The sequence below is a fragment of the Cervus elaphus genome, chromosome 21 (assembly GCF_910594005.1).
Source record: "Cervus elaphus chromosome 21, mCerEla1.1, whole genome shotgun sequence".
Classification (NCBI taxonomy): domain Eukaryota; kingdom Metazoa; phylum Chordata; class Mammalia; order Artiodactyla; family Cervidae; genus Cervus; species Cervus elaphus.
In genome coordinates, this window is record NC_057835.1 from 12,544,881 (window position 1) to 12,572,770 (window position 27,890).

Consider the following 27,890-nt stretch of genomic DNA (forward strand, 5'->3'; position numbering starts at 1 on the left):
GATGTCTGTCTCCCCCAGGGTCAAGGCCACAGAGTCACCCAGACTCTGCGTATTCGAGAGCCAGGTTTGCCCTTTCCTGGCTGCCTGGCCCAGAGCAAGATGCTTCACCTCCCTCAGGCCTCAGTTTCCCCATCTGGCACATGGGGACCAAGACTCCAGCTAGTGTAGAGGGAACCTGGTGTGATGTTTCCCAGTCAGTGTTGGCCCAATAACACACCCGGTTTTTCCAATTGTTTTTTTTGTGTGTTGAAATACATATATAACCTAGGGTTTCTCCGATGGCATAGCTGCAAAGACTCCTCCTATAATACAGGAGATGCAGGAGATGCGGGTTTGGGATGATCCCCTGCAGGAGGAAATGGTAACCCACTCCAGTATTCTTGGGTTTCCCTGGTGGCTTAGCTGGTAAAGAATCTGCCTGCAATGCAGGAGACCTGGGTTTGATCCCTGGATCGGGAAGATCCCCTGGAGAAGGGAAAGGCTACCCACTCCAGTATCCTGGCCTGGAGAATTTCATGGACTGTATAGTCCTTGGGGTCTCAAAAAGCCGGACATGACTGAGCGACTTTCACTTTCTCTCCCTTTCCATTACGGTTTAGCTCAGGATATTGAATGTAGTTCGCTGTGCTCTATGGTAGGACCTTGTTGTGTATCCGTTATACATGCAGCCGTATGCATCTACCAACCCCAAACTCCCAATCCATCGCGCTCCCCACCTCCTTCCCCTTGGCAACCTTCAGAGCTCTTCCCATCTTTTTTTCTTAAGTATTTATTGTTTAAGACGCAGCAGATGTCGGTTCAATCCCTGGGTCGGGAAGATCCCCCAGAGGAGGAAATGGCAGCCCACCCAGCACTCTTGCCCAGAAAATCCCATGGACTGGCTGTGCTGGGTCTTAGCTGCAGCATACAAATTCCTAGTTGTGACATGGGGTCTTGTTCCCTGATCAGGTATCAAACCCAGGCCCCCTGTATTGGGAGTGTGGAGCGTGGAGGCTTAGCCCCTGAACCACCAGGAAAGCCCCCAGAACTCTTTCCATCTTGCAAAACTGTAACTCTGTCCCCATGAAATACTAATTCCCCATTCCCCTCCCTGCATCCCCTGACAGCCACCATTCTGCTTCCTGTTTCTAGGAGTTTAACTACTCTCAGTACCTCATGTAAGTGGCATCATGCAGTATTTGTCCTTTGTGATTAGCTTGCTTCACTTAATGTAACGTCCTCACGTTTCGTCCACGCTGTAGCCAGTGTCAGCACACCATCCCCTTTTAAGCTTGAGTACTGCTGCTCTGTTATACGTCTAGGCTGCATTTTGCTTATCCTTTTATCCACCAGTGGACGTTTGGGTTGCTTCCAGCCTTTGGGTGTCGTGATTAGTGCCGCTGTGAACACGGCTGTCCAGCGTCTGTTCGTGACTCTTTCGGTCTTTTTGGGCACGTACACAAAAGTGAAATTGTTGGATCCTCTGGTTATTGTTTTTGTTGTTCAGTTGCTAAGTTGTGTCCAGCTCGTTGCGACCCCATGTATGGCAGCACACCAGGCTTCCCTGTCCTTCACTATCTCCTGGATTTTGCTCAAACTCAGATCCATTGAGTCAGTGATGCCATCCAATCATCTCATCCTCTGTCGACCCCTTTCCCTCCTTCCCTCAATCTTTTTCCAGCATCAGGGTCTTTTACAATGAGTCGGCTCTTTGCATCAAATGGTCAAAATATTGGAGCTTCAGCTTCAGCGTCAGTCTTTCCAATGAATATTTAGGGTTGATTTCCTTTAGGATGGACTGGTTTGATCTCTTTGCGGGCCATAGGTTTCTAAAATTTTGGTCATTGGAGGAACCTCGAAGACGTAGTTTTTCTGTTCCCTGTGAAGATAATTCATCACTTTTGTGTCACTTGTGACCGTTCGCAGAGCTCTGTCATATGCTCCCGTCCCTGGCACAGGGGGGAGGTAGAGCGGAGAACAAGGGTGGGGGCCCCACCCGTCTGCACCCGTGGACCTGAGGGTAGCTAGGGCAGGGGTGGTGGGTGTTCTGCATCCTCTGGACATCAGCAGAGTGAGGACCTGAAGACCACAGAGGATGAAAGCCTGGGCAAGGAGCCGGGGAGGCTTCGTCAGCCTGGGCCGAGCCCTCCCACTGGATCCCAGAGCTCTCCTGGGAGCTGGAGGCATTTTTCCGACTGTGCTTGCCTTTGTCCCTTTCACAAACGCCTGCTTTGTGCCTGGCATCATCTTTGGCGCTGGGGATACAGGGGCGAGTGTGACAGGCAGTGACCCTATTTCCAGGGAAGTCAGTTCTAAAGGAGTGTATTGCTCAGCACCGTTCTGAGTGAGCTGCCCGTTTGGTGTTCCTACTGCTCACAAGGAGCCCTGTCTGCCTCTGACAGATGGACAGCCTGAGCGCACAGAGGTTCAGTCACTTGTCTGAGGTCACGGGGTGCAGGCAGGATAAGGCTGGGATTGCAGCCACTCCTTCTGAGTCCTTGGAAGCCGAGGTGGGTGGAGTGGGGCACCCGTGATCCATTGACCATGATGACAAATTGAACTACCGTCGGGGCTTGGAGGATGATGGCACAGGCTGCCGTGATGGGGTGAGGACTTCGGCTGAGGCGTCGGGAAAGGCTTTTGGAGCAGGTGACACTGGACTGAGACCTGAGGGAAACGTGGACTCCTGTGACAGAAGAGCAGGGACCGATCATCCGTGCAGAGGCGGCAGCACACGCAGAGGGCCCCCTGGCTCGGATTCTGAGTCTTCTTCCTCTAAGCTGCTGACAGACTCCACCTTACCAATTTGTTGTTTAGTTGCTCAGTCGTGTCTGACTCTCTGCGACCCCACAGACTGAAGCCCACCAAGCCCCTCCGTCCATGGGATTCTCCAGGCAAAACTGCTGGAGTGAGTTGCCATTTCCTTCTCCAGAGGATCTTCCCGACCCAGGGATTGAACCCGCGTCTCCTGCATTGGCAGGCAGATTCTTTACCACTGGGCCACCAGCGAAGCCCCCCCTTACCAATGAACCGCAATATTTGAGCTAACCAAGTACCAAGTGATGTTTTGTCAAGGTTGCTTCTGAAAAGATCTTTGGATAAAACTATATTCATTTGGATTTGGCTCCTGGATCCTGTTGACTCACAATGTTTATGAAGGTTTCCCACAGATTTCCAGCAGTCTCTGAAACCGTGGGTGTGAGTCACTTCTGAAGGGCGTCCTTCAGAAGGCACATTGCACTGTAAAGGCTGATGTTCTCTGGGTCCTGGTGGCTTACTGCTCACAGTGCCGGGAGCAAAGACTGACAGCCTTGCTAAGGGCAGCTGATGGGCGTCCCAGCCCAGGCACTCGCCTGCACACCCTGACCTCAGATTCACACGGGGGCTCATGCCTGCGCTGGGCTTCAGCTTCTCTGATGAGCCAGGCCTCCCCAGGCTCTTTCATCGAATCTTTTGGGACTTGCACCCTCATGCCTGCCTGACAGATGAGGAAACTGAGGCATTCCCATGGCCAGGAGCTTTGAAGGGGCCACATTGAACCCAACTCTGCCCCAGATCGACTCTGTCAACCAGGACACATACTGCAGGACTAACCCCCAGAATGGCCAACCTACGTTTTATGGACTAGGTTCCAGTTCACCTTTGCAATTTTTTATCAGAAAAGATCTGGCCAGGTAGCTAATCCAAACAGTGCTCCTGTGGGTTTATGTTTAAACCCTGGACGGGGACCTGATGTAAGGACTGGAGCATCGATGTGCCTTAACGGCAGTCCACTTTTATATGTTCATTTTGTTGGTCCTTAGGGCTCATGGAATGGGGTCCCTTCTGGGCAGTTCTTGGGGGTTGAGTTGAAGGAAGCTGATCTTCTTCACTGTGAGTGTCCCAAAGTAGCCAGTGTTATTTTTCAAGGAATATTTGGTGCTTCAGCATTTTAGCTAAATGGGGGCAGACTCGTTTCCTTTCCCAAGTGGTCAAGAACTTTGTGCGTGTGTGTGCATGAATCAAAATACACACAGTTAGCCCAGAGGTCCTCAGTGAGAAATAGCCTCACGGCTGCTGTCTCAGGAGACGGCTTAGCCTCCAGCGCAGATGGCATCTGAGCCTTATCTCATCCTGGCTGATGTCACCTTAAATGGGCAGTTTGTTCTGGCCTGGGTGCTGTTTTAGGGCAGGTCGATGGGTGCCCAGCCAGACATGTGATGTTCTGCCAGCAGTTTTTGAGACCCTGCTCTGTCCTCACTTGGAGGGGCTTTGGAGCCCTCAGAGCGTGGAGCTGGGTGGGCTGCTGGCCTGGGGTGCTGGGGCTGCAGGAAGGAAGTGGTTTGATCTGGCGCTGCAGAGAAGGTTCTGGCATCAGCCTAGGCAGTAGTGTTTGCAAATTTGATGAGTGGGGAAAGTGGAAGTATTTTGAGTTCTGGTTTATTTTCTTTGGCTAGAATTCTAGAATCCGGGACTATCAGAGCTGGCAGATGCTTAATGATCCAGCCCTACCCCTTCTGCTGAAGGTGGGGAGGCTTTGTGGAAAGCCCCTGAGGGGGTTACTGGTGTGTCTGCCCATTGTCTCAGGGCTTTCTTGCTAAGGTGGGAAGTGACCCTTCCTTTGCAGGTAAGAGACCAGTTCGGAGATGTTAAGAAACTGGTCGGAGGGTACTACTGAGATAGTCCTAAAGGTGGTCCATCTGTCTATTTGGGCGCTGTAGAGCTGATGTCTCGAGCACTAGCTGTATGTCACACACTGTGCCGACCTCTTTTCCTGCATCATCTCACTTAACCCTCAAAACAAATTGTTGGCATCCTTGAAGGGACAAGGTCAGAGAGGGTGTAAGGGATTTGCCCAGGGCCACACAATGATGAGCTAGACGGCAAAGCTTGACTGAGTCCCTGGAGCTGGTGGGGGCGGGAGATCTCAGCTCACTGCTGGCGGCTCCCCCTGCCCCGGGGCTGGGTCACTTCCTTTGGCCCCTCTTGGTGGATTTGCTCTTTGTAATTCCTTCCACCTGGATCTTTAGTTATTTGGATGGTTTGATTTGATGTGGTTTCCATGGGAATCTGTGTTTGTGTGCTCACCAGGGATCTCCGGGCAATGAGCTGATGTTACCCACAGAGCCTGTGGGTGGAGGGGATGGAAGGAGCTGGGCAGGAGGGGTGGTGGGCTGGAGGGTCTCCTGGGGCTCCCAGTCTGGTGGAGCTGGGCCTGCAGAGGGGGGAATGTCTGATTCCTGCCTGTAGGGGCGTTGATTTCCACCCCCCCACCCCAACTTTTGGATGCAGATCAACTCACAGGGAAAATGGAAACGGTGACCTTTTACCAATGTCTTTCTTTGCACACAATTGCTTCTTGTTTTCCTGCCCCCTGACTGAAGGTGGGCAGAACTCAGAGGCTTGGAAATCCTCAACCCACCGTTTCCCATCCCTGCCCGCCCCCAGCCTCACTTCCGAGGAAGCCGCTGAGACTGAACGTGACAGATGGCAGTGGCACGCATCTGGGTCAGCGCCAAGTGAGGATTAACCTCTCTGCCCTCCTCCCGGGTTTGCTGGGAACGCTGTCCTGGTGGAGGGGTCGGGAGCGCCTTGCCCTCCAGCAGTCCCGTAGTGGGGCTCTGATCAGCTCGCCAGGTCTGTCCAGCCCAGGCCATCAGACTGACCTTGTGTATACACCTATCTCCTGGTCCTGAGAAATAGATAGGTGTCCTGGACAGAGCGGGTGCGGGTCAGCTCTGCCTCTGCTAGCTTATCGCCTGACCTCCTAGGAGCTCAGTCTTCTAATCTGTAACAACGGGGGCAGAAAGAGGTGTTATGACGGTCACACTCTGTCACTGCTTCAGACTCAGCATGCACGCCTCCTTTCTTTTTTTAAAAAAATGTATTAGAGTCTTTTTTTTTTTTAGTGACTACATAAGCTATTTTTTTTTTCTTTATGTTTCTAACTTCTGCATATTGGGGAGAGTAGGAGAGCAACAGGAAATCAATTTTTAAAAATCTGCTGTGATACTGTTACTGAACACAGGTTCAGTACCCTGTGTTCGGCTGCTTGCCATTCAAAAGCCAATCCTTGAGAGACAAGGGGTGGTTAGAAAGAAAAAGTTTGCTTTATTCAGGAGACCAGCAATCTGGAGAGAAGGCAGACTCATGTCCAAGACCCACCTCCAAGGATTCTGTTTAATTATAAAAGTTTTTGAAAGGAGGTGTATTAGAATCTTTTTTTTGTTTTATGTATGATTTGGTTGGCTGGCATCACCGACTGCATGGACATGAGTCTGAGTAAGCTCCAGGAGTTGGTGATGGACAGGGAAGCCTGGCATGCTGCAGTCCATGGGATGTTGCAAAGAGTCGGACACAACTGAGCAACTGAACTAAACTGATCATTTGTTTTTGGTTGCACTAGGTCTTCATTGCTACATGCAGGCTTTCTCTAATTGAGGCAAGCAGGGGCTACTCTTCCTTGTAGGCATCTGTAGTTTTGGCCTATGGGCTTCTCTGCCCCGTAGCATGTAGGATCCTCCAGGACTAGGTCAAACGCTCGTCCCATGCTTTGGCAGGCAGATTCTTATCCACTGGACCATCAGGGAGGTCCCTCGGGCCTCCTTGCCTCCCTCTGCTCCATGGATGGCCCTCCTTCCCCTCTTCCTCTTTCTGTAATCCAAGAGAGGCTGTCCTCCTTGGAGGCTCCCACTGAATTCCCAGGCTGTCACCCTTTCATCCACTGCAGATCATTTCCTGATGTAACTTCTTGACTGTTTCTCGATGTGATGACAACATTGAAGAAAGTTGAGAAATGGAGGGAGCCTGACCTCTGTGAGATCTCCTTCTCTTTTAGATGTCCCAGTGGGCCAGAGATCAGGACTTAGAGGCCCAAGGGTCTGTTGGGAATCTTCAGTCAGTGACTGGCACCTTTGGGTGCTAGGCTTCAGCCGCTGGGACTGGCTTTGTCCTCTGTGAAACAGCTGTCCTTGGAGCACAGGGTTCAGACCTGGCTTTTTAGAACTTTCCCAGGAGCGGATGGTGTCCTTCTGTGCAAATACGATTGTGTTCCTTCCACAACGCACCCCTCCCCGTCAGTCTTCATAACTCACGTGCTCCTTTCCCAGTGGGCAGGGCGAGATCAGTGGCTCAGCCAGGCCCACCCTTCCCCACTGTGCGCCCAGGTAGGGGACCAAGAAGATGGGGGGAGGGTACCTTATTTCACAGAAAGATGATGGTGGGGCCAGCCCTTGGCATTTTATCCTGAGCCTCTGTTCTCATGGTCCGGCTTGCTTGCCTCAACAAGCCCTGACTTAATGCTGCATCTTATGAGCTCCCAACCAGCTTTCTTTGCCTGTTGTCCCAAGGGTGCCCTCCATCCGCAGGCCATGCCTTGACCGAGGCTTGCTAGGCTGAGGGGAGGGGCAGCTGACTTAGAGCCTGGGTAAGTATGTCATCCTCTTAGAGTCCAGAGCGCTCAGCGTCTCCCCAGGGCCTGCTGAGCAGGCGGATTATGGAGGGAGGTGGTGGCAGCACATCTCAGAGCTCTCCTAGATCAGCCAGCCAGCTGATTTAAACCCTGGGAGCTGGTCTTTGTAGCTCGACAGTAATTGTCTCTGGGGAGGCAACTGGAACAGCCGGCCTGCAGGGAGACATTGCAATTTCCAGTCCCTACCACGGTTTTAGTCTTAGGAGCATCTCCATAAGCAGATGGATTTGTTATTGACTTTAGTTTACGGCTGAGGGAAGGAATTCTCAGAGAAGTCTGGTAACTTGGCCAGGGTCACAGGGTGAGTGTAGCATTGGAATTAATATCATCCAACACAGTGCCCTAAAGAGGGTAATGTTTGATATTTTTGCTGACCCAGAAGGACTAGTACTGCAGACTATAAATGTCACCCAGTCTAAGACTTCTTCCAGCTTCCTGCTCTGTCATCCTGAGCATGGAGCTTTTGTGCGCATGCTCATAAGATGGCTGCTGAATCCCCAAGCATCACATCTGTATTCCAAGTTGTAAGCAGGTAGGTGGGTGAAGGGAAAAACTCTAAAGGCCAAGTCTGATTCTTTAAAAAAATTTCTCCTCAAAGCTCCAGAAACTTCTGCTGACATCTCGTTAGCCAGAACTGAATCTTCTGACCACCCTTGGCTAGAGTTCAGTTCAGTCGCTCAGTCATGCCTGACTCTTTGGGACCTCATGGACTGCAGCACGTCAGGCTTCCCTGTCCTGTCCTGCACTATCTCCTGGAGCTTGCTCAGACTCATGTCCATTGAATCAGTGATGCCATCCAACCATCTCATCCTCTGTCGCCCTCTTCTCCTCCTGCCTTCGCCAGCCTCACTCTTTCCCAGCATCAGGGTCTTTTCCAATGTGTCAGGTGGTCAAAGTATTGGAGCTTCAGATTCAGCATCAGTCCTTCCAATGAATACTCAGGGTTGATTTCCTTTAGAATTGACTGGTTTGACCTCTTTTGCATAAATCTCTAAGTGCCTCCTCCAGGCCAGACCCTGTCCAGGACAGAGTCACCCTTTCTCCCCGGAAATCCACAGTCTGTTTGGGGAGGTGGCTAAGAAGCAGGTGTGTGCCCCTGGAGAAGATTCGACAAGAGGACACTAACTCCTCTGCCCTGTGTCCGGGACAGCCCCCTCCCACCTGGCTCTGTTTCCCTGTCCAAGGTTATCTCCTCTGCTGAGGAACCCAGGGTGGTCGGCTCCCTCCCGTCTTACTGATGGATCTACGGGGTTTCAGAGGGCTTGGGAAAAGGCCGAGTTTGGGTTTGAACCCAGATGCCCCAAGCCAGTGGGGACACTGCCCAGCCTGGCCTATTTTTAGAGGGCGCCGTGTGGGTCAGCTGAAGAGACAATGGAGAATGCGGCCCCCACAATGAACCATTGTTCCCACGGTGGCTTTAGAGCCAGGGCTGGGCCTGGCAGATGACCTGTGGCCCCCACTGGGGGCTGGACATACTGCATCCTCTGTGGATTTTTCCAGCGCTTCTAGTGCAGGCACTTAGAGGAAGAGAGGGCTGGGGAAATGGGGGACTCATTTTGGGGGAGCATAAAGCTGGGACCCCTGTGCTGAGGGCGGGCCTGGGCACTAGGAGGGAGCCTGATACACTGAGTGCCATCCCCTGTGAAGCACTCACTCCTCCCCAGGAGGCTCTGTTATTCCTCCCGTTTCACAGAAGCAGGGTACAGCCTGGAGATGCTTCAGGCGTCTTCAAAGCGGAAGCCTGTGAGTCCTTGCATCACTCAGCCAGGGATGGAGAAGGGAGAGGGTTTTTGTTAAAAGCACAGATAATGAGCTTTTCCACTCTCGAGATGGAACCTGAGAATTGGGGTGTATTTCTTTATTTTTGCATCAAGGTCTTCAGATTGGCAACCACTGACCGCAAGGGATGGGAGGGGTGGGTTTCCATGGTTCCCCCCGTCCATCTATGCTTCTACGAGTGACTTCTCTGACCAGAGGTACCTGCCACTCAAAGCCCAGGACCAAATGAGAAGCTTCTGCAAACCACAGGGGCATGCGCTGGGTGTCTGCAGGCAGTAGTTCCAGCCACGCGGTGGCTTTGGCTCCCACGTGACAGGCCCGTCTGTCTGCTCTCTCCCCAGGAGCAAGACATCGAGACTCTGCATGGCTCCATGCATGTCACGCTGTGTGGGACCCCCAAGGGGAACCGGCCCGTCATCCTTACCTACCACGACATTGGGATGAACCGTAAGTCCCGAGCAGTTCTGGGTGAGCCAGTTCCCATCAGGGCTGGGGGACACAGTCAGCTAGGAAGGGCGGGTGGGGGGGCTCCGGCTCTTTCTCTTTTGCTGGGACTTCCTGGAGCTGTTCTGGGAAGAACTCTTGCTATGGGTGGTGCTAGTGACAAAGAACCCACCTGCCAAGGCAGGAGACCTATTGAGATGCAGGTTCCTTCCATGGGTTGGGAAGATTCCCTGGAGCAGGAAATAGCAACCCACTCCGGTATTCTTGCCTGGAGAATCTCATGAACAGAGGAGCCTGATGGACTATATATAGTCCTTGGGGTCACAAAGAGTTGGACATGACTGAAGCAACTTAGCATGCAGGGGACTTCCTGGAGATGTTCTGGGAGGAACTCTTGCTACAGACTGGACAGGCCTGGAGCGCACTGCCTGAGGGGCATGGAGAGGCTGGGGACTCAGGAGCCCTCCGCCATCAGTCCGTGTGACTGCTTTTAATGAAAGCATGCAGTGGATTTTAATATTTTCACAGCATTGTGCAACTACCAACACAATCCGTTTCAGAGCATTTTTGAAAAGTGAAGTGAAAGTGTTAGTTGTTCAGTCATGTCCGACTCTTTGCAACCTCATGGACTGTAGCCTCTGTCCATGGAATTCTCCAGGCAAAAATACTGGAGTGGGTAGCCATTCTCTCCTCCAGGGGATCGTCCTGACTCAGGGATTGAACCCAGGTCTCCGGCATTGCAAGCAAGTTTTTTACTGTCTGAGCCCCCAGGGAAGCCTGTCCTTTTATCTATCACCCTGGTGGCTCAGAGGGTAAAGCGTCTGCCAACAATACGGAAGACCCGGGTTCAATCCCTGGGTCAGAAAGATCCCCTGGAGCAGGAAATGGCAACCTACTCCAGTATTCTTGCCTGGAAAATCCCATGGACTGAGGAGCCTGGTAGGCTACAGTCCGTGGGGTTGCAGAGTCGGATACGACTGAGCGACTTCACTCTCACTGACTCTCCCAATCTCTCATACCCTCCAGCCCCTGGCCACCACTAGTCTACCTTCTGTCTCTAAGATCTGCCTATTTTGGACATTTTTTTATCAGTGGAATCACACAAAATGTGGTCTTCCTGACTGGCTTTTTTTGTAATTTGTCCACATTGTACCATGTATTAGTACTCTGTTCTCTGAATGAGACCCCAAGGTTTAGACCCATCACAGATTACTTATCTATTCCAGCTGTTGGGCATTTGCCCTGCTCCCACCTTTTGACTATTCTGCATGCTGCTGCTGTGAATGTTTAGACTGAATTCTTAGGATTACCAGGAAGTGTCACCAAAGTTGGGCTTTTTACTGATGGAGGGGGCCCAGAATAAGATTAACTTAATATTACAGTTACAGAAAGCAGAAATGGTACTGTGACGGTTAGGAAGGAACTTATAGGCCTTCCTAGTCTAGTGTGTATTGCAAGCTGGGTGTTTGCTCAATTCTTGATCAGCAGACTGCCCGAGTGACATCTTTTCCCCTATAGCTTCTTAATACCTTGAGGCTAGGAATGATGTCAGTCACTGAAAACTGTTTTTCTCCTTCACTCTCATTCCTCTTTTATCAATCTCTTCTTTTCCGACATGTAATAACCATATTCCCCATAACCATAACCATAACCATCTGTACCAGATCCCATACTAGGTCCTTTTTTTAAAATTTTATTTCTTGGCTGGGCTGGGTCTTCATTGCTCTGTGCAGGCTTTCTCTAGTTGCAGAGAGCAGGGCTACTCTTCACTGTGGTGCGTGGGCTTCTTGCCTTTTATCAGCAGTGGACAGTGGGAAAGAAAAGGTGACCATTCTTGAAAGTTCCTTTCGACTGCCGTGTAGCCGTGAAACAGACAGAATGGACGCAGACTTCGTTCTCTCCTGACTTCTTCCTCTGCCCTCTCACCTGCCTCTTCTCCAGACAAAACCTGCTACAACCCTCTCTTCAACTCCGAGGACATGCAGGAGATCACCCAGCACTTTGCTGTCTGCCACGTGGACGCCCCCGGCCAGCAGGACGGCGCTGCATCCTTCCCCACGGGGTAAGACCAGGGAGCCTAGGGCAGGAAAGCCGTGCAGAGTGGAAACAGGCGGTGGGGGGAGGCCTTAGGTTGGTTTTTAACTTTTTTCTTTTTTATTATGATAAAATGTATATAACTTACATTTTACCGTGTTTAACCATTTTCCAGTGTATTGACATTAAGAACATTCACATTGTGGTACAGCCATCACCACCATCATCTCCAGGACTCTTGTGAGCCTAAACTGAAGCCCCACAAGCATCATGCACTAACTCCCCATCCCCCGCCCCTCTGGACATCCTGTCCCCCGGTCTCACAGCAGCCCATTTAGGCTGACTTGTTAATAGGTGTTTGTGGCCTAGACAGGACTGAAGTGAGAGAGGTTCTTGACAAGATGAAATGGTTAGGAGAACGATCTAGAAAGTTGGGCAGAAAAAGAGAGATCGTCGTTGGAAGTAATATTGATGAAGTACGTCCTGTGACCAGGCTTAATCATCTTTATTTGCAAATGTTATTTGCGTTTAATCCTTATATAACTGGTGCTGGCAGCTCCATTCTCTAGATGGAGAAACTGAGGCATGAAGAGGTTGACTGCCTTGCTCAAGGCTGTGCGGCTAGTTTAACCGGAGGAGGCGGGTGACTGGGTTTGCGCCCAGTCTGCTGAATCTAAGGCTCATCCCCTCTTTGGAACATCAGGCTACCTTGTTCCCGGGTGTGAACTTCCTGCTCCTCTGTGGTGTGTGGTTGGTGTGGCCTCTCAGTTCTGGCTGTGAGACGGAGGCCAGGCTTAGTGAATGCACTGGACAGTCAGGGTCACACAGGTTTAAAGTCTCCCAGAAGAGGCCTTCTTGGTCTCCACAAAGAGCTCTCCTTTTTTGGTTAGTATTCTGAATTATCCTTTTCTTCCTTTTTTTTTTAACTGAAAAAAAATTTGTTGGAGTATAGTTGATTTGCAGGGCTTCTCAGGTGGCACAGTGTTAATGAATCCGCCTGCCAATGCAAGAGATGCTAAAGACGCGAGTTTGATCCCTGGTTCAATGAGATCCCCGGAGAAGGAAGTGGCAACCCTCTCTGGTATTCTTGCCTGGGAAATCCCATGGATATAGGAGCCTGGCGGGCTACAGTCCATGGGGTCTCAAAGAGTTGGAAACGATTGAGCAACTAAGCATAGTTGATTTACAGTATTGTGTTGGGGCTTCCCTGGTGGCTTAGATGGTAAAGATTCTGCCTATATTGCAGGAGACCCGGGTTTGATTCTTGGGTTGGAAGGAGCCCCTGGGGAAGGAAATGGCTACCCACTCTAGTATTCTTGCCTGGAGAATCCCATGGCCAGAGGAACCTGGTGGGCTACAGTCCATGCAGCCCCAGAGAGTCAGACACAACTGAGCGACTTAGTTTCAGGTGTACAACACAGTGATTCAGTTATACATTTACGTATATTCATCATATTTCAAATTATTCTATTTTATTTTAAACTATGTATTTTTTTCTGGGGTATAGCAGATTATAGGGCTTCCCTGGTGGCTCAGTTGGTAAAGAATCTGTCTGTGATGTGGGAGACCTGTGTTCGATCCCTGGGTTGGGAAGATCCCCTGGAGGAGGGCATGGCAACCCACTTCAGTATCCTTGCCTGGAGAATCCCCATGGACAGAGCAGCCTGGTGGGCTACAGTCCATTGGGTCGTCAAGAGTTGGACACGACCGAGCGACTAAGCACAGCACATAGCTGATTAACAGTGTCATGGTAGATTCAGGTGGACGGTGAAGAGACTTAGCCATACATATACATGTATCCACCGACTTATCCTAATTATTAGTCTTTCTCAGAGAGGAAGGGAAGGGACACCCGGAGGTATAACATACACGTTACAGACTTCTTAATACAGCAGCAGATGAAGACAAAGGTCTGTCAGCATATCCATCTTTGCTTGGCCAAATTGTTTGAAAGACAGTGGCTCTTAGCTCCCAATGGAGAGATTTTAAAAATATTCTGAAACCTAGACTCCACTCCCAGGAATTTTTATTCAGTTGACCTAGAGGTTAAGGTGCCGAGTCTTTGTTCCCCAAAGTTACCATGCGATTCCAGCCTTTGGCTTGGTGGTAGGCGGGGTGGGTCTGACTCCTTTCTGCCTCCTGTGTTGGGGGTCTCCTCGGCCCTCCAGTGGACATGCCCTTCGTCCCGAGGCTGAGCTGGCAAAGCAGCGATGGGGGCCCCTGGTCGGCCCTCCTGCCTCTAGAGTCAGCTTCCTACACGTGGGGGCCTCATGATAAGTGTGGGCACAGCACTCTGGGGAGGCAGAGCCAGCCTAGAAATGAGAGATAATCGGAAGGAGAACCTGGGTTCAGGGTGACGTGGTGGGCAGGGTTGCTGCTGGTTGAGAGGAAGGAGCCAGGCCAGGAATTGGCTCCGTGTGGGACCAGGGGTTGGACCACTCATGTCCCCGTTGGAAAGGCGAGTGTGGTGGGAACAAGAGACCCCTTCCGGGCCCTGCTAAGCAGCTGGTGATGGGAGCCTCTGTTGTTTCCTGCATCTGGCAAAGGGGACGCCCTTGCCCTAAAGTCAGACCCAGGCTCTCCTGTCCTCTACTGTCTCCCGGAGTTTGCTCAAACTCATGTCCATCGAGTTGGTGATGCCATCCAACCATCTCATCCTCTGTCGCCCCCTTCTCCTCCTGCCCTCAATTTTTCCCATCATAAGGGTCTTTTCCAATGAGTCGGCTCTTTGCATCAGGTGGCCAAAGTATTGGAGCAGGCTCTCTAACCACCCCAGTGTGAGCCCTCACACTGTTACCCTCCACCGTACCTGCTGTCGTGGGCCAGTTTTGAACAGAGGGGAGCTCCTGCAGCCCTCTGTTAACAAAATTTGCAGTCCCAGAGGACATGTGAATCGAGGCGTCTCTGTGCCTTAAACTCCCCCAGGTCTCCTTTCTTGAAACTGAATTAGCCCACTGTGTCCACTCCATCAGGGTCGTTTGCGTTCTCCACCTTGTGTCCCAGGCATCTCTTGGGGAGAGGAGATAGGAGAGAGGTTTCCCTAAGATCAGGAACACTTCCTGGCAGGGCTGCCAGGGGACCTCCTTTGAAATCCTAAGAGATCCAAGTCCCCGTTCATCTATGAAACCACGTCACTTTTCTCTTAGCTTCAGTGATATTTATAATCTTCATATGAGGGAAATCATAGCAACCTTAGAGGTTTATTGTGAAGATTAAATGAGCCTGTGTGCTGTGCTCAGTCATTCAGTTGTGTCTGACTCTTTGCCACCCCATAGACTGTAGCCCACCAGGCTCCTCTGCTCATGGAATTTTCCAGGCAAGAATACTGGAGCGGGTTGCCTTTTTCCTACTCCAGGGGGTCTTCCTGACTCAGGAATCAAACCTGCATCTCTTACGTCTCCTGCATTGGCAGGCGGAATTCTTTAGCACCGTGCCACCTGGGAAGCCCAGATGAGTTTATAATGCTCATCTAATGTTCGGTGTGGGTCCTGGGACATAGGAAGCAGTTTTTAAAGGGCCACTTTACAAAGTAGAGGGTTTGGGGGGATTAGGATGGAGAGCATCCTTGCTCAGAGGAACAGGCTGTGTACACTGCGGGGGTGCCTGGAATAGGGGCCACGGAGGGACTAGGCTGAGGAGTCTGGGTGCATGAGGCAGGTTGTCACACCATCCCTGCCCTTCAAGCATGTTCCAGTTTGCACTGTTTATTTCTGCCGGGGTCCGAGCTCTCGCTAACTGCCTCTGTGTGCCTTCTCCCAAGGTACATGTATCCCTCCATGGACCAGTTGGCTGAAATGCTCCCTGGAGTCCTGCAGCAGTTTGGGTAAGAGCTTGCAGAGAAAGATCACCTCTAGCTTCTGTCTCTCCTGGGGCCTTGATCTGGCCCCACCACTGAAATCTAGGTGAATGTTTAAAGATAGGGAAGAAACCAGCTTGTCACACTCTGCAGACACTATCTTTCTCACAGTCTTTTTACTCCGATGTGCTTCTTGCAAGTCGGGCTCTTCCCCCTGAGTGAATCTACCCCATGATGGCAGCCACTTGACTCACCCTTTCCTCACCTCTCTTCCCTTATTGCTTTTTCTTTCCCTTGGAATGTTCTGGAACGGGTTGCCTGAGCCCCCCACGTCTCCCTCCAGGCCCTTATTTCTTCAGTGCTCATTTCCTTCTTCCTTGAGCCTTTCATGTGATGGTAACGCCTCAGAGTTCTTGCCCAGTTCACTTGCCTTCCAAATTTTAGAATCCAAAATACAGCTGAAGGGCGGGAAGAGGCAGTCCAGGGACTGGGCCTTCCCGTAAATGACCATCGGGCTGTCCGAGCCTGGCTGTGGTCAGGAGCGGAGTGAGGGGAAAGGAGGAGTCTCCCCAAGGTCGTGGTCTTCTGTAAGGCCACAGAGCACGTGGCATCGCAGGTCCTCCAGGGCACGTAAGGCAGCGTGGTGCCAGCCACCCTCAGGGATGCCCAGGACAGACGCTGGGGGGGACAGGGCTCCTCAGGGCAGGGGGCGAGGGTTGCATGGCCTCCCATCGCTCCCCCATCTGGATGTGAATTTTTATTTCTGCTTCTAGGCTGAAGAGCATCATTGGAATGGGAACTGGAGCAGGTGCCTACATCCTCACTCGATTTGCTGTGAGTTTTTTTGTTTTAGCTTTCTGTTTTGTATTGGAGTATAGTGTGTTAGTTGCTCAGTCGTACCCTACTCTGCAATATCATGGACTATAGCCACCCCTCCCCCAGAGCTCCTCTGTCCAGGGATTTTCCAGGCAAGAATATTGGAGTGGGTAGCCATTCCCTTCTCCAGGGGATCTTCCCACATTGCAGGCAGATTCTTTACCATCTGAGCCACTTGGGAAGCCCCTATTGGCGTATAGCTGATTAACAATGTTGTGATAGTTTCAGGTGAAGAGTGAGGGACTCAGCCATACATACACATGTATCCATTCTCCCCCAAACTCCCCTCCCATCCAGGCTGCCGTATAGTGTTGAGCAGAGTTCCATGTGCTGTACAGTAGGTCCTTGTTGGTTAAAAAGAACTTTTTTAAAAAATATGTCTTAAATAAAATTAATTCAAGATTAAGGCAGAAACTTGGAAAAACAGCAAATAAAAAAATCACAAAAGGGAAAAAGAAATGAACCGTAATTCCATTTCCCAAGGGAGAACCACAGTTCACATGGGGGGGGGGGTGTGGTCCAGAGTTATGTATGCCCGTGGCACGTGAGGGCCGTGCCCCTAGGACGTAGCCGTGGCCCTTTCCCCTTCGCTGAAATGCCGCACGATGATTCTTTTATCATCGTCCTGACCGTGGCCAGGTGCTCGCATCACCGAGTGTTCTCTCATGGCGCTTCTTTGTGACAGCTGCACATGTTTTGTAGTCAGGAAAGTCTTGGACCCTGACTGATGCTTAACTAATCAGAGATGCATGTGTTAGCATGATGGATGTCACTGACATTACTAGGGGTCCGCATCAGGCGCTATCAGGTCCTCTGTATCCTCACCGGACAGTTGTTTCAAAATGCAGTGATGCTCATTTTATTCAGCCATATGTAATCTGACGGCCTATTATTTGCTGGACTTTGTAGAGGTTAGGAATGCTAGCGTGAATACAAAATGGTCTGGCTATCTAGACTCTGAGTCCATAAAATACAGTCCTAACTGTATCTTAGATTTCTATCTCCATATCTCTGAGAAGTAAGAGGATTCTTACTGATTACTGAAGAGCCGATTACCTTGCCTGATTTATGAAGTCCATGGTATGATGTACCCATTTCACAGCTGGGGAAGCTGAGGGGCAGCAGAGTGAAGTGACTTGTCCCAGGCAGGTCTGCCAAGCATATGTGCTTCTGCTCCTCTTATGGTTTCCTCTTTCCACTCTTTTAGAAGTCCCATGTAGTGTCTACTAGGCTGGAACCTCAGTTTTGGAAGTGGAGGAGGGGCACATCCAGAGCATCAGTCCTCTTGACTTTTCTCTGTCTTTAGTTTGACTTTAAAGTTCACAGTCTCTCCCCTGGCTGGGTTGTCTCTCTCACTTCGTATCTTGAATTGCAGCTCAACAACCCTGAGATGGTGGAGGGCCTTGTGCTCATCAACGTGAACCCGTGTGCAGAAGGCTGGATGGACTGGGCGGCTTCCAAGGTGAGCCTGGGAGCCTGGGTCAGCCTGGGGTATCCCACCCTGCAGAGGGACAGGTGTGCCCGACTCTGCCTGGAGGATAGACTGCAAGGGATCTCTCTGCGCCCCACCCCTCCACCACCCCCAGCAAAGGAGGCAGCTTTCCTCTGCTGGGCTTTGAATAGTGAACATGATTCAGCCATGCGTCATTCGGATTTCAATAAGACACTGCTGTCCAAGTCAGTGATACCAGTGGGATGTGGGTCTCCAGCCAGCTTTGATAAGGAGAAGCCTGGGTTAAGATGTATCTACTGGGGATGTAGCATATGTTGGGTTTATATTGAGATGCTGAGACTAAAAAGGCAAACAAGACAAATGTCTGTCATCCCAGTCACCCACATATGATTAATTAAAAAAAAATATGTATTTGGTGCTAATTTTATGCCACTTAGTTTTATGCCAATAATAATTAGCTAACATGTGTTGAGTATTTATCAGGTTATCTTTCTACGCTCCGTGGCATGACCTCATTCAATCCTCAGTCACCCCAGGAGTAGGGATTGTTATGACCATTTTATGGAGGAAGAAACTGAGGTTTGCAGGGTTAAGATATTGTCCAGGGTTGCACAGAGCCGGGCAGTGAGAGAACCGGAGCCGGGCAGGACCCCTTCTACTCTGGGATCCTCGGATCACCTCTGAGCTGGGCTCACTGCGGGCCCCGCCTCCATCAGCAGGTGTCAGGTGCCCGCCGGGAGCCAAGCTCCACAGGGCAGGAAACGCAAAGAGAACAGGGCACATCCCTGCCCGGGCAAGGGCCCTCGCTGTCTCGGGAAGCTCGGCTCTGGCTGGGTTCCTTGTTTATCTTTTAAAAATGATTATTGTTTTTTTCATAAAGGCCCCAGTATTTGCCAAGGAGAAGGGGAAACTGTTCCAATGGAAACAGGACAAAGACTTTCAAGCCGGGGTTATCCTGGCTTCTCATTTGGAAAGTGTGTTTTTGCCAAGGTTGGGGTGGCCTGTCAGGGACAGGGAATGTGAAGGGGTCGTGCCCCTCCGCACACCTCCCACCCCACCCTGGCCACTCTGATATTTTATTTCTTCCTGGAACATTCTGCCAGGACACGGGAGCCCTTTCCTCCCGCCGGCATGATATTCAGGAGCGGAACACACTCCCTGTTTTTTATTTTGTTTTCCAACAAGGGAGTGACACTCAGTGGGCCGGTTTGGCTTCTTGGTAGCTGTCCTGTGCCAGACGTGGGGCTGGGCCATTGACCGTTGGCTGATGTGGGCCAGAGCGCTGTTTGTGGGTTTTACTGTTTGCACTCTTTCCTTCTCGGCTGCAGCTTGGGGGTCTAGTGTGTGTCAGACACTGGGGTCAGATCCTGGGACATGTGTAGCTGTCTCATGTAACCCTGGCCTTGGCCTCGTGACTCTGAGCTTCCCGGCACCCTGGTGATGATGAGAGGTCTGAGGCCCAGCGGCTCTGTGACATGCCCCCCAAACCCAGGGTCACGCAGCTAGGAGAACACCCAGGTCTAGAGCTTCTCTCCCCTACAGGTCCCTGCCTGACACTGAAGTTGGTCAACACACATTTATGGAGCTCCTACTGTATACTTAGCATTTATACCTAGCTGTATGCCCAACATTTATGGAGTGCCTACTGTATACCTAGCATTTATGAAGCTCTTGCTGTATGCCTAGCATTTATGGAACTCCTACTGTATACCTAGCTTTGTCAGTGGGAGCAGGTAGAGAAGAGAAGGTCAGAATATTCAGAGAGAGGAAACTAGCCTGAGAGGGGAAGATCTGGAGGATGACACTGAAAGGATAGTTGGGCATAAACAGATCCTGGTGTATAGACTAGCAACTCAGTGTGTGTTTGGAAGCAACAGACAACACCCTACCCCACACACCCCGCCACCCCTTGCTGAGGACTTGGTGAGCTGTGGCCTGGTGAAAGCTGGGAACATGTGAGCTCTTCGTTCAGACACGTTTTCCCCACATCTCCTGTGCCCTGGGTTCTGAGAGTAAGGAGCCGATGGAGGATCAGGCCGCTCCTTCCAGGGCTCCAGGCCCCGTAGGTAACTGGAGACAGGTGACCACCTTCCATCATGGGTGTGACCCCTGACTTGGATGCGGGGGAGCCCATGCCGCTGCTCCGCCCCAGGGCAGTGGGGTTTGCTGACCCTGTCTGGCTGCTGTGAACACCTGCGATCTAATCCTGCCTGCTTCGTCCTCCCAGATCTCCGGATGGACCCAAGCCCTTCCAGACATGGTGGTGTCGCACCTCTTCGGGAAGGTGAGTGTGTGACCTGGCGTTCTGTTGTTCAGTCACGTGCTGCCCCGCACAGAGGGCGCGGAGCAGGGGCGATCCCACCCGGCCCTCCCCAAATAGCGAGTTGTGACTCATTCACGATCGTCACGTCATTCCTTCTCTCTCGCTGTCCCTTTAACAGAAGTCTTTTTAAACAGCTTTATTGAGGTACAGCACATATTGAAAGTATAAAATGTGACAGGTTTTGACATTCGTATATACCGGTAAAAACCATCACCGAAGCCCAGGTGACTGACAACACACCTTCCCCCAGAACCTCCCCAGGGTCGCCTGGTCTTCCTTCCCTCTGTCCTCCTCTGATCCCCTCTGGGTCACTGCAGATTCGCCGGCATTCCCTAGAATTCTGTGTAAACAGCATCACGCAGTATGGGCTCCTTAATTTTTCAATCTAGCTCCTTTCAGTCCACATAATTATTTTGCAATCCATCTGTGTTGATGGGCATATTGAGAGTTCATCCCTTTGTCATGCTGAGTGGTGTTCCGTGGTGTGGATGGACCAGCGGTTGCTTCTCCATTCACCTATTGATGGACGTTGGGTTCTTTTCAGCTCTGGGCTATGACAAAGCCAACAGCAAGCACATCTATGGAGTGTGTCAGCCTCAGTCCTAAGGGACTATTTCACGCCCCCCCCGCCCCCCCACCGCCCCTGGTGGTGGATGAGGAACCTGAGGCCAGACAGGTTGAGTGACCTGTGTGAGGTCACACAGCCAGCGAGAGGGGCTGAGGTTGGAGCCTATGAGTCTGGCTTCAGCGTGGGTTCCCGTACCCAAGGCAGGATGCTGGCCGCCTGGGCCTCTGCTGGTACCTCGCTCTCAGATGGGCTGTGCGGGTGTCCCCACTGCAGCTGGTCTGAGTCAAGCCCCTGGTGACACGGGAGTGGTGCGTGGTTCTACCCTGTCCCCTGGCCAGCGTGGCCCCTGACTCTGGCTTTGTACCTCCTGCTGAGCTGGAGGATGTGAGAGAGGGCCCTGATGTGGGTCTGAACTGCCCCTCGTTGCCCGTCCAGCTTGGGGCGATGTGTTCTGTTCCCTGTGTGTGGCTTACACATCACTGCTTGCTCCGCGGCTGGAGAGTGTGACCATGTGACACCCAGGGAGGCAGGTGTGTGCTGGGTCGCTGTAGCGTGCACTGTCCTCATGTTCATTTTCTGTGGCTGCTCTAACAAAGTTCCACAAGCTGGGTATCTTAAAGCAACAGGCATATATTCTCTCTCACTTCTGGAGGCCAGGAGTCTGAAATCAAGTGTCGGCCGGGCCGCAGTCCTCCAACGGGACTAGTGGAAGGTCCTTCCTTGCTTCTTCTGGCTTTCGGTAGCCTCAGCATCCCTCGGCGGGTGGTTCCTCACTCCAAGCTCTGCCTCCATCTTTGCACGCCTTTCTCTGTATCTGTTTCAAATCTCCCTCTGCTTTTCTCTTACAAGGACCCTGGTTCTAAGTCTCTGGATTTAGAACGTACCAGGATAATGCAAGATGACCTCATCTCTGGATCCTTAACTTAATTACATTTGCAAAGACCTTTATTTCCAAATAAGTTAACTTCACAAGGTCCAGGAATGTGATGTGAACATATCATTGGGACAACCTTTCAGCCCGCCAGAGTCCTCTTTTTTTATGTTTCAGTTTCCATTACATTTTCTCCACCCTGAGTGTATAATGTGAACCTCGTAGGAATATAGGAAAAATCAGAGCCAATGTCTGTATTTTCTTGGAAGGCGGGGGTGTCAAGTATAGAGTGAGAACTTTGCCTGACTGTACCTGAAATTACTTGGGGTGTCTCTTGGTGCCCCCAACTCACTGCAGTTGTTTTTATCTGTAACCCCAGCACAATTCCTCAGAGCGTGACTTTCCTGATTTTTTCTGGGAGAACAGCTAGTTGGTCCCTGTTGCTTTAGTACTCGTGGACTGTCTTGACACAGCTCTCGGCCGACACTGGCCCCTCTTTGCTCCCTCCCACTCTTGATCTGGTTGTCGTCAATTACATCAGGCCCTTTCATGAAATTGCAGCATCCTCTGTTGTACATATGAGAAACAGAACAAGCTCATAACTTGTTTGTTTCAAATCACATTCAGAAAGAAACCAGGGAGAGAGAAGGCTGAGGTCGGCCTTCTGCAAAGATCTGGTTGGCCCTCCTGGGAATCAGGATTGAGCTTCTTTCCAGCAACTTCCCACTGCATGGGTTGGTTTTGTTTTGCAAACATGAAAAACTTCTTTTCATCTATTTCCATTAAAAAGAAATTAATAGTAATTGCTAAAGTCGCATCAGTGTTTACAGTGGGCTTCCTAGACAGCCCAACCTTTATTAAATCCTACAATTTTATGAAGTAGGTGATGTCACTCCCACTGTCTTTTTTTAAAGGAAACTGAGGCTCAGAGAGGTAAAACACTTGTACAATAAAAGGACAGTGATGGAGCCAAGTTCAGATCCAGGAGGACTGAGTTCAGATCAGAACTTCCGAAGTCTGAGCCCAGAAAGGCATACTTGCCCCTCCAGCTTTGCGATCACTCTCCTCGCAGCTGACACTCAGACATCAGTCTGCTTCTGGGTACAGCTTCTGCTTTCCCAAAGGTTCCCTCGGGCCCATAGCAGGCCTGTGGATTAGGCATTAGTGTTTTCACTTTGTACCCGAATAAGCCGAAGAGTAGAGAGGGTAGTGACCAGCCAGCGCCATAGTTCCCACAAACGACATTCTCCTCTCTCTCTGCAGGAGGAAATGCAGAATAACGTGGAGGTGGTCCACACCTACCGCCACCACATCATGAACGACATGAACCCTGGCAACCTGCACCTGTTCATCAACGCCTACAACAGGTACCCAGCGCTGCTCGGTCACACGATGGCTGCTTTTGTGGGTCCGGAACTAAGATGGGGCAAGGGAGGGGAGAGCATAAAGTTAATATAAGATGCAACCCCGGAGCAAATAGATGAGCAGAACAAGGGTGCCCAGGTAGGGCCCTGGGAAGTTAGGTGCCTCCCGGAGTTTTGAGTATTGAGCCTTTGCAAGAGGGCTTCCCAGATGGTACAGTGGTATAGAATCCACCTTGCCAGTGCAGGAGACACAGTAGATATGGGTTCGATCCCTGGGTTGGGACAATCCCCTGGAGTAGGAAATGGCAACCCACTGCAGTATTCTTGCCTGGAGAATCCCATGGACAGAGGAGCCTGGTGGGCTACAGTCCATGGGGTCGCAAAGAGTCAGACTTGACTGAGTGAGCACACGTGTACTCTGCAAGGAGCTTAACTCCACTCCAGATCACCAGGGGTGCAAGTATGAGTGAGAACAGTCCCATGGCAAACAGCTTGCCCATGGATTTACATGTGTGCCTGTGCCGAGGCTGACCCTAAGAAGGACCACAGGTGGGGAGAGCCGAGAGGGACGTGGAGAGGAGTCCAGAAAGGCTACTGGGAGGTGAGAGACTCATTCCCAGGGCAAGGAGCAACTGAGCCTGGCTTTTGGCCAGGGTGCAGCCCTCTCAAGCATACCTGGGTGACAGTCTGGGGCTCAGCTCGGGAAGGGGACAGCTCGGGGCCGCTGCTGTCAGCCAGGGGTTCTAGAATCCTGGGGAACTCAGCCTGCCGCTCCACGGATGGGTCAGGCCTGAGCCTGCTGGGCTGTGTATCTCCTCACATGTTAGCAACTCAACCGCATGGAGGGCATTCGTGTCCCTCCCCACCCACCTTCCTCCCAGCCTCTCGGTGATGGAGGGACAGGCAATACTCGCAGCGAGTAGCTGCAGACACGGAGGCTGAGCACCCATTCATTCAGCAAACACTGGTGAGGACTGGAGTGGGCAGGCTTTTGGCTGGGCGGGGGGGCACAGAGGAGACCAGCAGCAGCCCCCCCTGCAGCCCCACAGGCTGCAGGAAAGAGCTGATGCCTCCTGAAACTCCATGATGAGGGAGCTCTCACCAGCATTTCCTGCTGAGGAAGCGAAGGCCCAGAGAGGTTCAGCACCCTGCCCGACGTCACACAGCTAGCGAGCAGAGGAGCCTGATTTGAATCCAGCCAGACTGGCTCCGGGCTGTGGGCTGGGAAAGGGTGTCTCATGTTGGGAGGTGCCAGGCAGGGAGAGGCTGGTGGCCATCCATACGGTGAGGGTTTAAAAGGAGGGAGTGAAAGGATCAGGTCTGAGTTCTAAAGAGATGGTTTGGTTACTATGTAGAGGACTCCAAGTTAGGCGCGAGAGTAAGACTCAGATTAAGAGAAGAGGCTGGACAGCATTTGGGAGGTGAAGGCTGTGGCTTGGGGGACAGGTGGGAAAAAGGAAGCCTCCACAGAAGGATGTGATTTGTGCATAAAAGGAAAAAGAAAAACCAGAGGACAATAAGGTAGAGTCTACAGGAAATGTTTGAGTCCTGCTGTCCCTGAAGCCACCTCTATGGACCCAGAGAGGCTGGGGTGGGACCCCACATAGCTTGGGATGTGGGTGGCTGTTTGCCAGAGTGGCCACTGCAGGACTCCTGGGGTTGACTGGGTGGAAGGGGCCTTCCTCCAGCAGAGGGTGAGCTGTTATAATGGCGCATCTGTTTATTGTTTGTCTGCAGCCGGCGGGACCTAGAGATCGAGCGGCCAATGCCTGGAGCCCACACGGTCACCCTGCAGTGAGTTGCCCTTCCCCCTGACACTGTCTCTTCAGCTCTGCTGGCCAGTGCCGGCAGCATCTTAGTCCTGAGCTTGGCAGGGCTGCCTGCCTGGTGCTAGACAGCTCAGTGGCCAAGACCTGGGTAGACTCTCCCCAAGGATTGGGCATGACCTAGCCTCACTCATCTTCTCCTTGTGCAGGAGTTTGGTTTGTAGGGCGTCCCCGAGACCTAGGGTTGGGGGGACCTCAGATCTCAAACAAGGCATGCTAATAACCATACCTGACAGAATTTATGAAACACCTACTCTATGCCCAATTGTTTGAGGCTCTGCTTCACAGAGTCTGGAGACAAATAAGGCACAGGACCCACCTTGAAGTGCTTTATAAAACTAGAAGGAAAAGACAGTCGTGGGTATGACCAACTGGATTCCACCAGTAATGACTATGTCTTATTATAGTTCCTTACATGAACCATATTATTTGACACCTGAATTTGGCACAGGCAATTTCCTTAATTAGGTGTGTCCTTTTTGTCTCTGTTTTTGATGACTGGCAAAGTCCTACTCATCCTTCCTTGAGGAGTACTTGAAAATAAAATATCAGGGCATAGAAATTCTCTGGCTGAAATTCATACTAGGGTGTAAATGACTACTTACCCATTTTATCCCAAAGTAGAGGGTGGAGAAAAAGGCAGTAAAAGAGCGAAGAGTACGGGGGAAAACAAAATAATTTCTTTCCTTTTTTTTTAAAGAATTCTGGTCCCAGGGCTAGGAGCATGAGAATCTTTAAATGAACCTTGTGTTAACTCCCCATCTCTCCCTGCCCCCAGGTGCCCTGCTTTGTTGGTGGTTGGGGACAGTTCTCCTGCTGTGGACGCTGTGGTATGTAAAAATCCCCACTAGCTTCTGTGCTTAAATCGATGGTCCAGATCTGATTGACTTTGTATGAAGTCTCCCTGCCCACCCTCTTCCCCTCCTCTGCTCCCATCAGGGCAAGTGACATCTTCTAGATGCTGTATTGGACTTTGGGCAGAGGGCTCAGCCACCAGCATCCTTCCCTGGTGACTGCCAGCTGTAGTCACTTGGCAGTGGGCCTTCTAACTCTAACCCTCACCTGCAGAGCTGCCTCTCACTGGCTTGTTTATACGGGCATGTTGCCACTCGAATTCCTGGCCAGGAGACTCTGCCCATTTGGGAGTCAGGTGGCACTTTCAGACCTGGTTGGAGCCTTATCATCTGGCAGGGCAGAGAGAGAGCTTAGGAAAGGCTTTCTAGCTCATTTCACCCCTTAATTCCCACCTGCGATGTTGTGAAGGTAAAACAAGGACTCTGTCTTCCCAACATCACTATAGCTGGGGACATGGGAGACTTAGGGGCTCTTGGGAAGAGTATAGAGTGATGATGTTCTTTGTGAGGTGAGCTAACGCAGGGTCTGCAAATGTTCATTTAGTAAAGACCTGGGGTATCCAAATGAACCATGAATTTATTTCAGTCTAGTCCACTGGAAATGGCAACCCACTCCAGTATTCTTGCCTGTAGAATTCCATGGACAGAGGAGCCTGGGGGGCTATAGTCCATGGGGTCGCAAAGAGTCAGACACAACGAGCAGCTAACACTTAACCTTAAGTCCACTGGACATAACTGTAGGATGTATCAATAAAGATACATTGCTTACATTAAGAGAGGTGATAATTCTACTTTAGGCACTCTGGATATCACAAGTGAGGATTTTGCCCACTCTGGATGCACTTTTAAGAGGGTCACTGAGAAATTGAAGAAAGAAACCGGTTTGGTGAATGTGGTTTCATGTGAAGAATAGTTGTTAGGACTGGGGATGTTGAATCTGAAGAATCACTGGCAGCAGCTGGTTTAAGAAGACTTCATTTAGCGACTGTTTCTGTAGCACCTTCTACATGTTATCTAATCTTCATCACAACCCTTTGAAAAAGATACTATCTTTATTTTATTGATGAGGCTCAGAGAAGTTAAGTAACTTGTCCAAGATCACACAGCTCATGACAGCAGGGCTAGAATTTAAAGCCATCTATTTAATGTTCTTTCTTCCTGTGTTCTTTCTTCCATGCCAGTAGGAATATTGGAATTTCTGATGATGGTAGCAAAGTGGCAGGGAGGGGGGAAAGTTTATGACTTTGGTGCCAGGTAGAAAATTAGAAATTTCTTCTCCCTCTCCCCATCCAGGTGGAGTGCAACTCAAAACTGGACCCAACGAAGACCACTCTCCTCAAGGTACAGGGAAATCGATGGGGGGTTGCATTTATTCTTTCTTAGAAACCCCTAAATTTTCTGCAGAATTGAGTTGTGCCTGATTACAGTATAACTGGTGGTTAGAAACCACAGAAATGATGACTGTCTGTTCACAAACGTCTACTGAGTGCTGGCTGGTAACCCAAGACTGCACAGATAAAGGGATCTATGTATGGGACTCCAGGAGCTTATGGGCTGCTGGCCATGGTGCTCTGGAGAGGGATGGACAGGAATCATGTGGGTGGGGCCTGATTCTAGACAGACTCTGCCCACTACAGAAGCCCACTGCCCTGCTTCATGGGCCCCTGGAGCTCAGTTCCCTTGTCTTGTCACTACATCCTCATTAGGCTGAGGGCCTCCCCGGGTTAGCTGACCTTGACCTTGAACCTGGACCGTAGGCTGGCCACAGCTTCACTCACTCTCACCGAGACCTTCCAGCTCTGTTTCCCCATCCTCACCCCATCCTCATTTCCCTGCCCAAGTGCTCCAGAGCCCTAGGCTTTGGAAAATCTTCACACGTGCCTGAAATGACTTTAAGCAGTGATGGCTTTGGATTTGGTGATTTGATAGGACCTTCAGAAGTGACAACATTTACTGAGGTTGGCCAACCAGGAGCCTCATCAGACCTGAAGGCTTGAATGTTGCATTTTCCTTCCAAAGGGTTTTAAAAGAGATCATGTGTATGGGGCCTCATGCAGTGAACGTTTTCTGGTCAGACAGACCCCGGTTGGACCTTTGCAAGTTCCTCCAATTCTCTCTGGCTCAGTTTCTGCATCTAAAGTGGGACAACTATCCCTTCCAGGGTTCTTGAGGGGCAGAGCAAAACCACCTACAGGGCCTGGCACAGCGCCTGGCCTGTCATAAGCTGCAAGTAATGGTTCCCAAGAAGGCAGAGTTCATTGCCAACACGGATG

At 51.0% G+C, this 27,890-nt stretch overlaps 1 protein-coding gene across 1 annotated transcript in view; it reads left to right on the forward strand.

Moving 5' to 3' along the window:
- Positions 1-27,890, forward strand: part of NDRG1 (N-myc downstream regulated 1) — a 55,675-nt gene that overhangs the window by 19,930 nt on the left and 7,855 nt on the right. The window contains exons 4-13 of the mRNA XM_043879271.1: positions 9,550-9,655; positions 11,594-11,714; positions 15,447-15,509; positions 16,256-16,316; positions 17,734-17,820; positions 20,039-20,095; positions 22,837-22,940; positions 24,675-24,731; positions 25,542-25,593; positions 26,911-26,958. Of these exons, the coding sequence (XP_043735206.1) occupies positions 9,550-9,655; positions 11,594-11,714; positions 15,447-15,509; positions 16,256-16,316; positions 17,734-17,820; positions 20,039-20,095; positions 22,837-22,940; positions 24,675-24,731; positions 25,542-25,593; positions 26,911-26,958 (756 nt within the window). The remainder of the gene's footprint in view (positions 1-9,549; positions 9,656-11,593; positions 11,715-15,446; positions 15,510-16,255; positions 16,317-17,733; positions 17,821-20,038; positions 20,096-22,836; positions 22,941-24,674; positions 24,732-25,541; positions 25,594-26,910; positions 26,959-27,890) is intronic.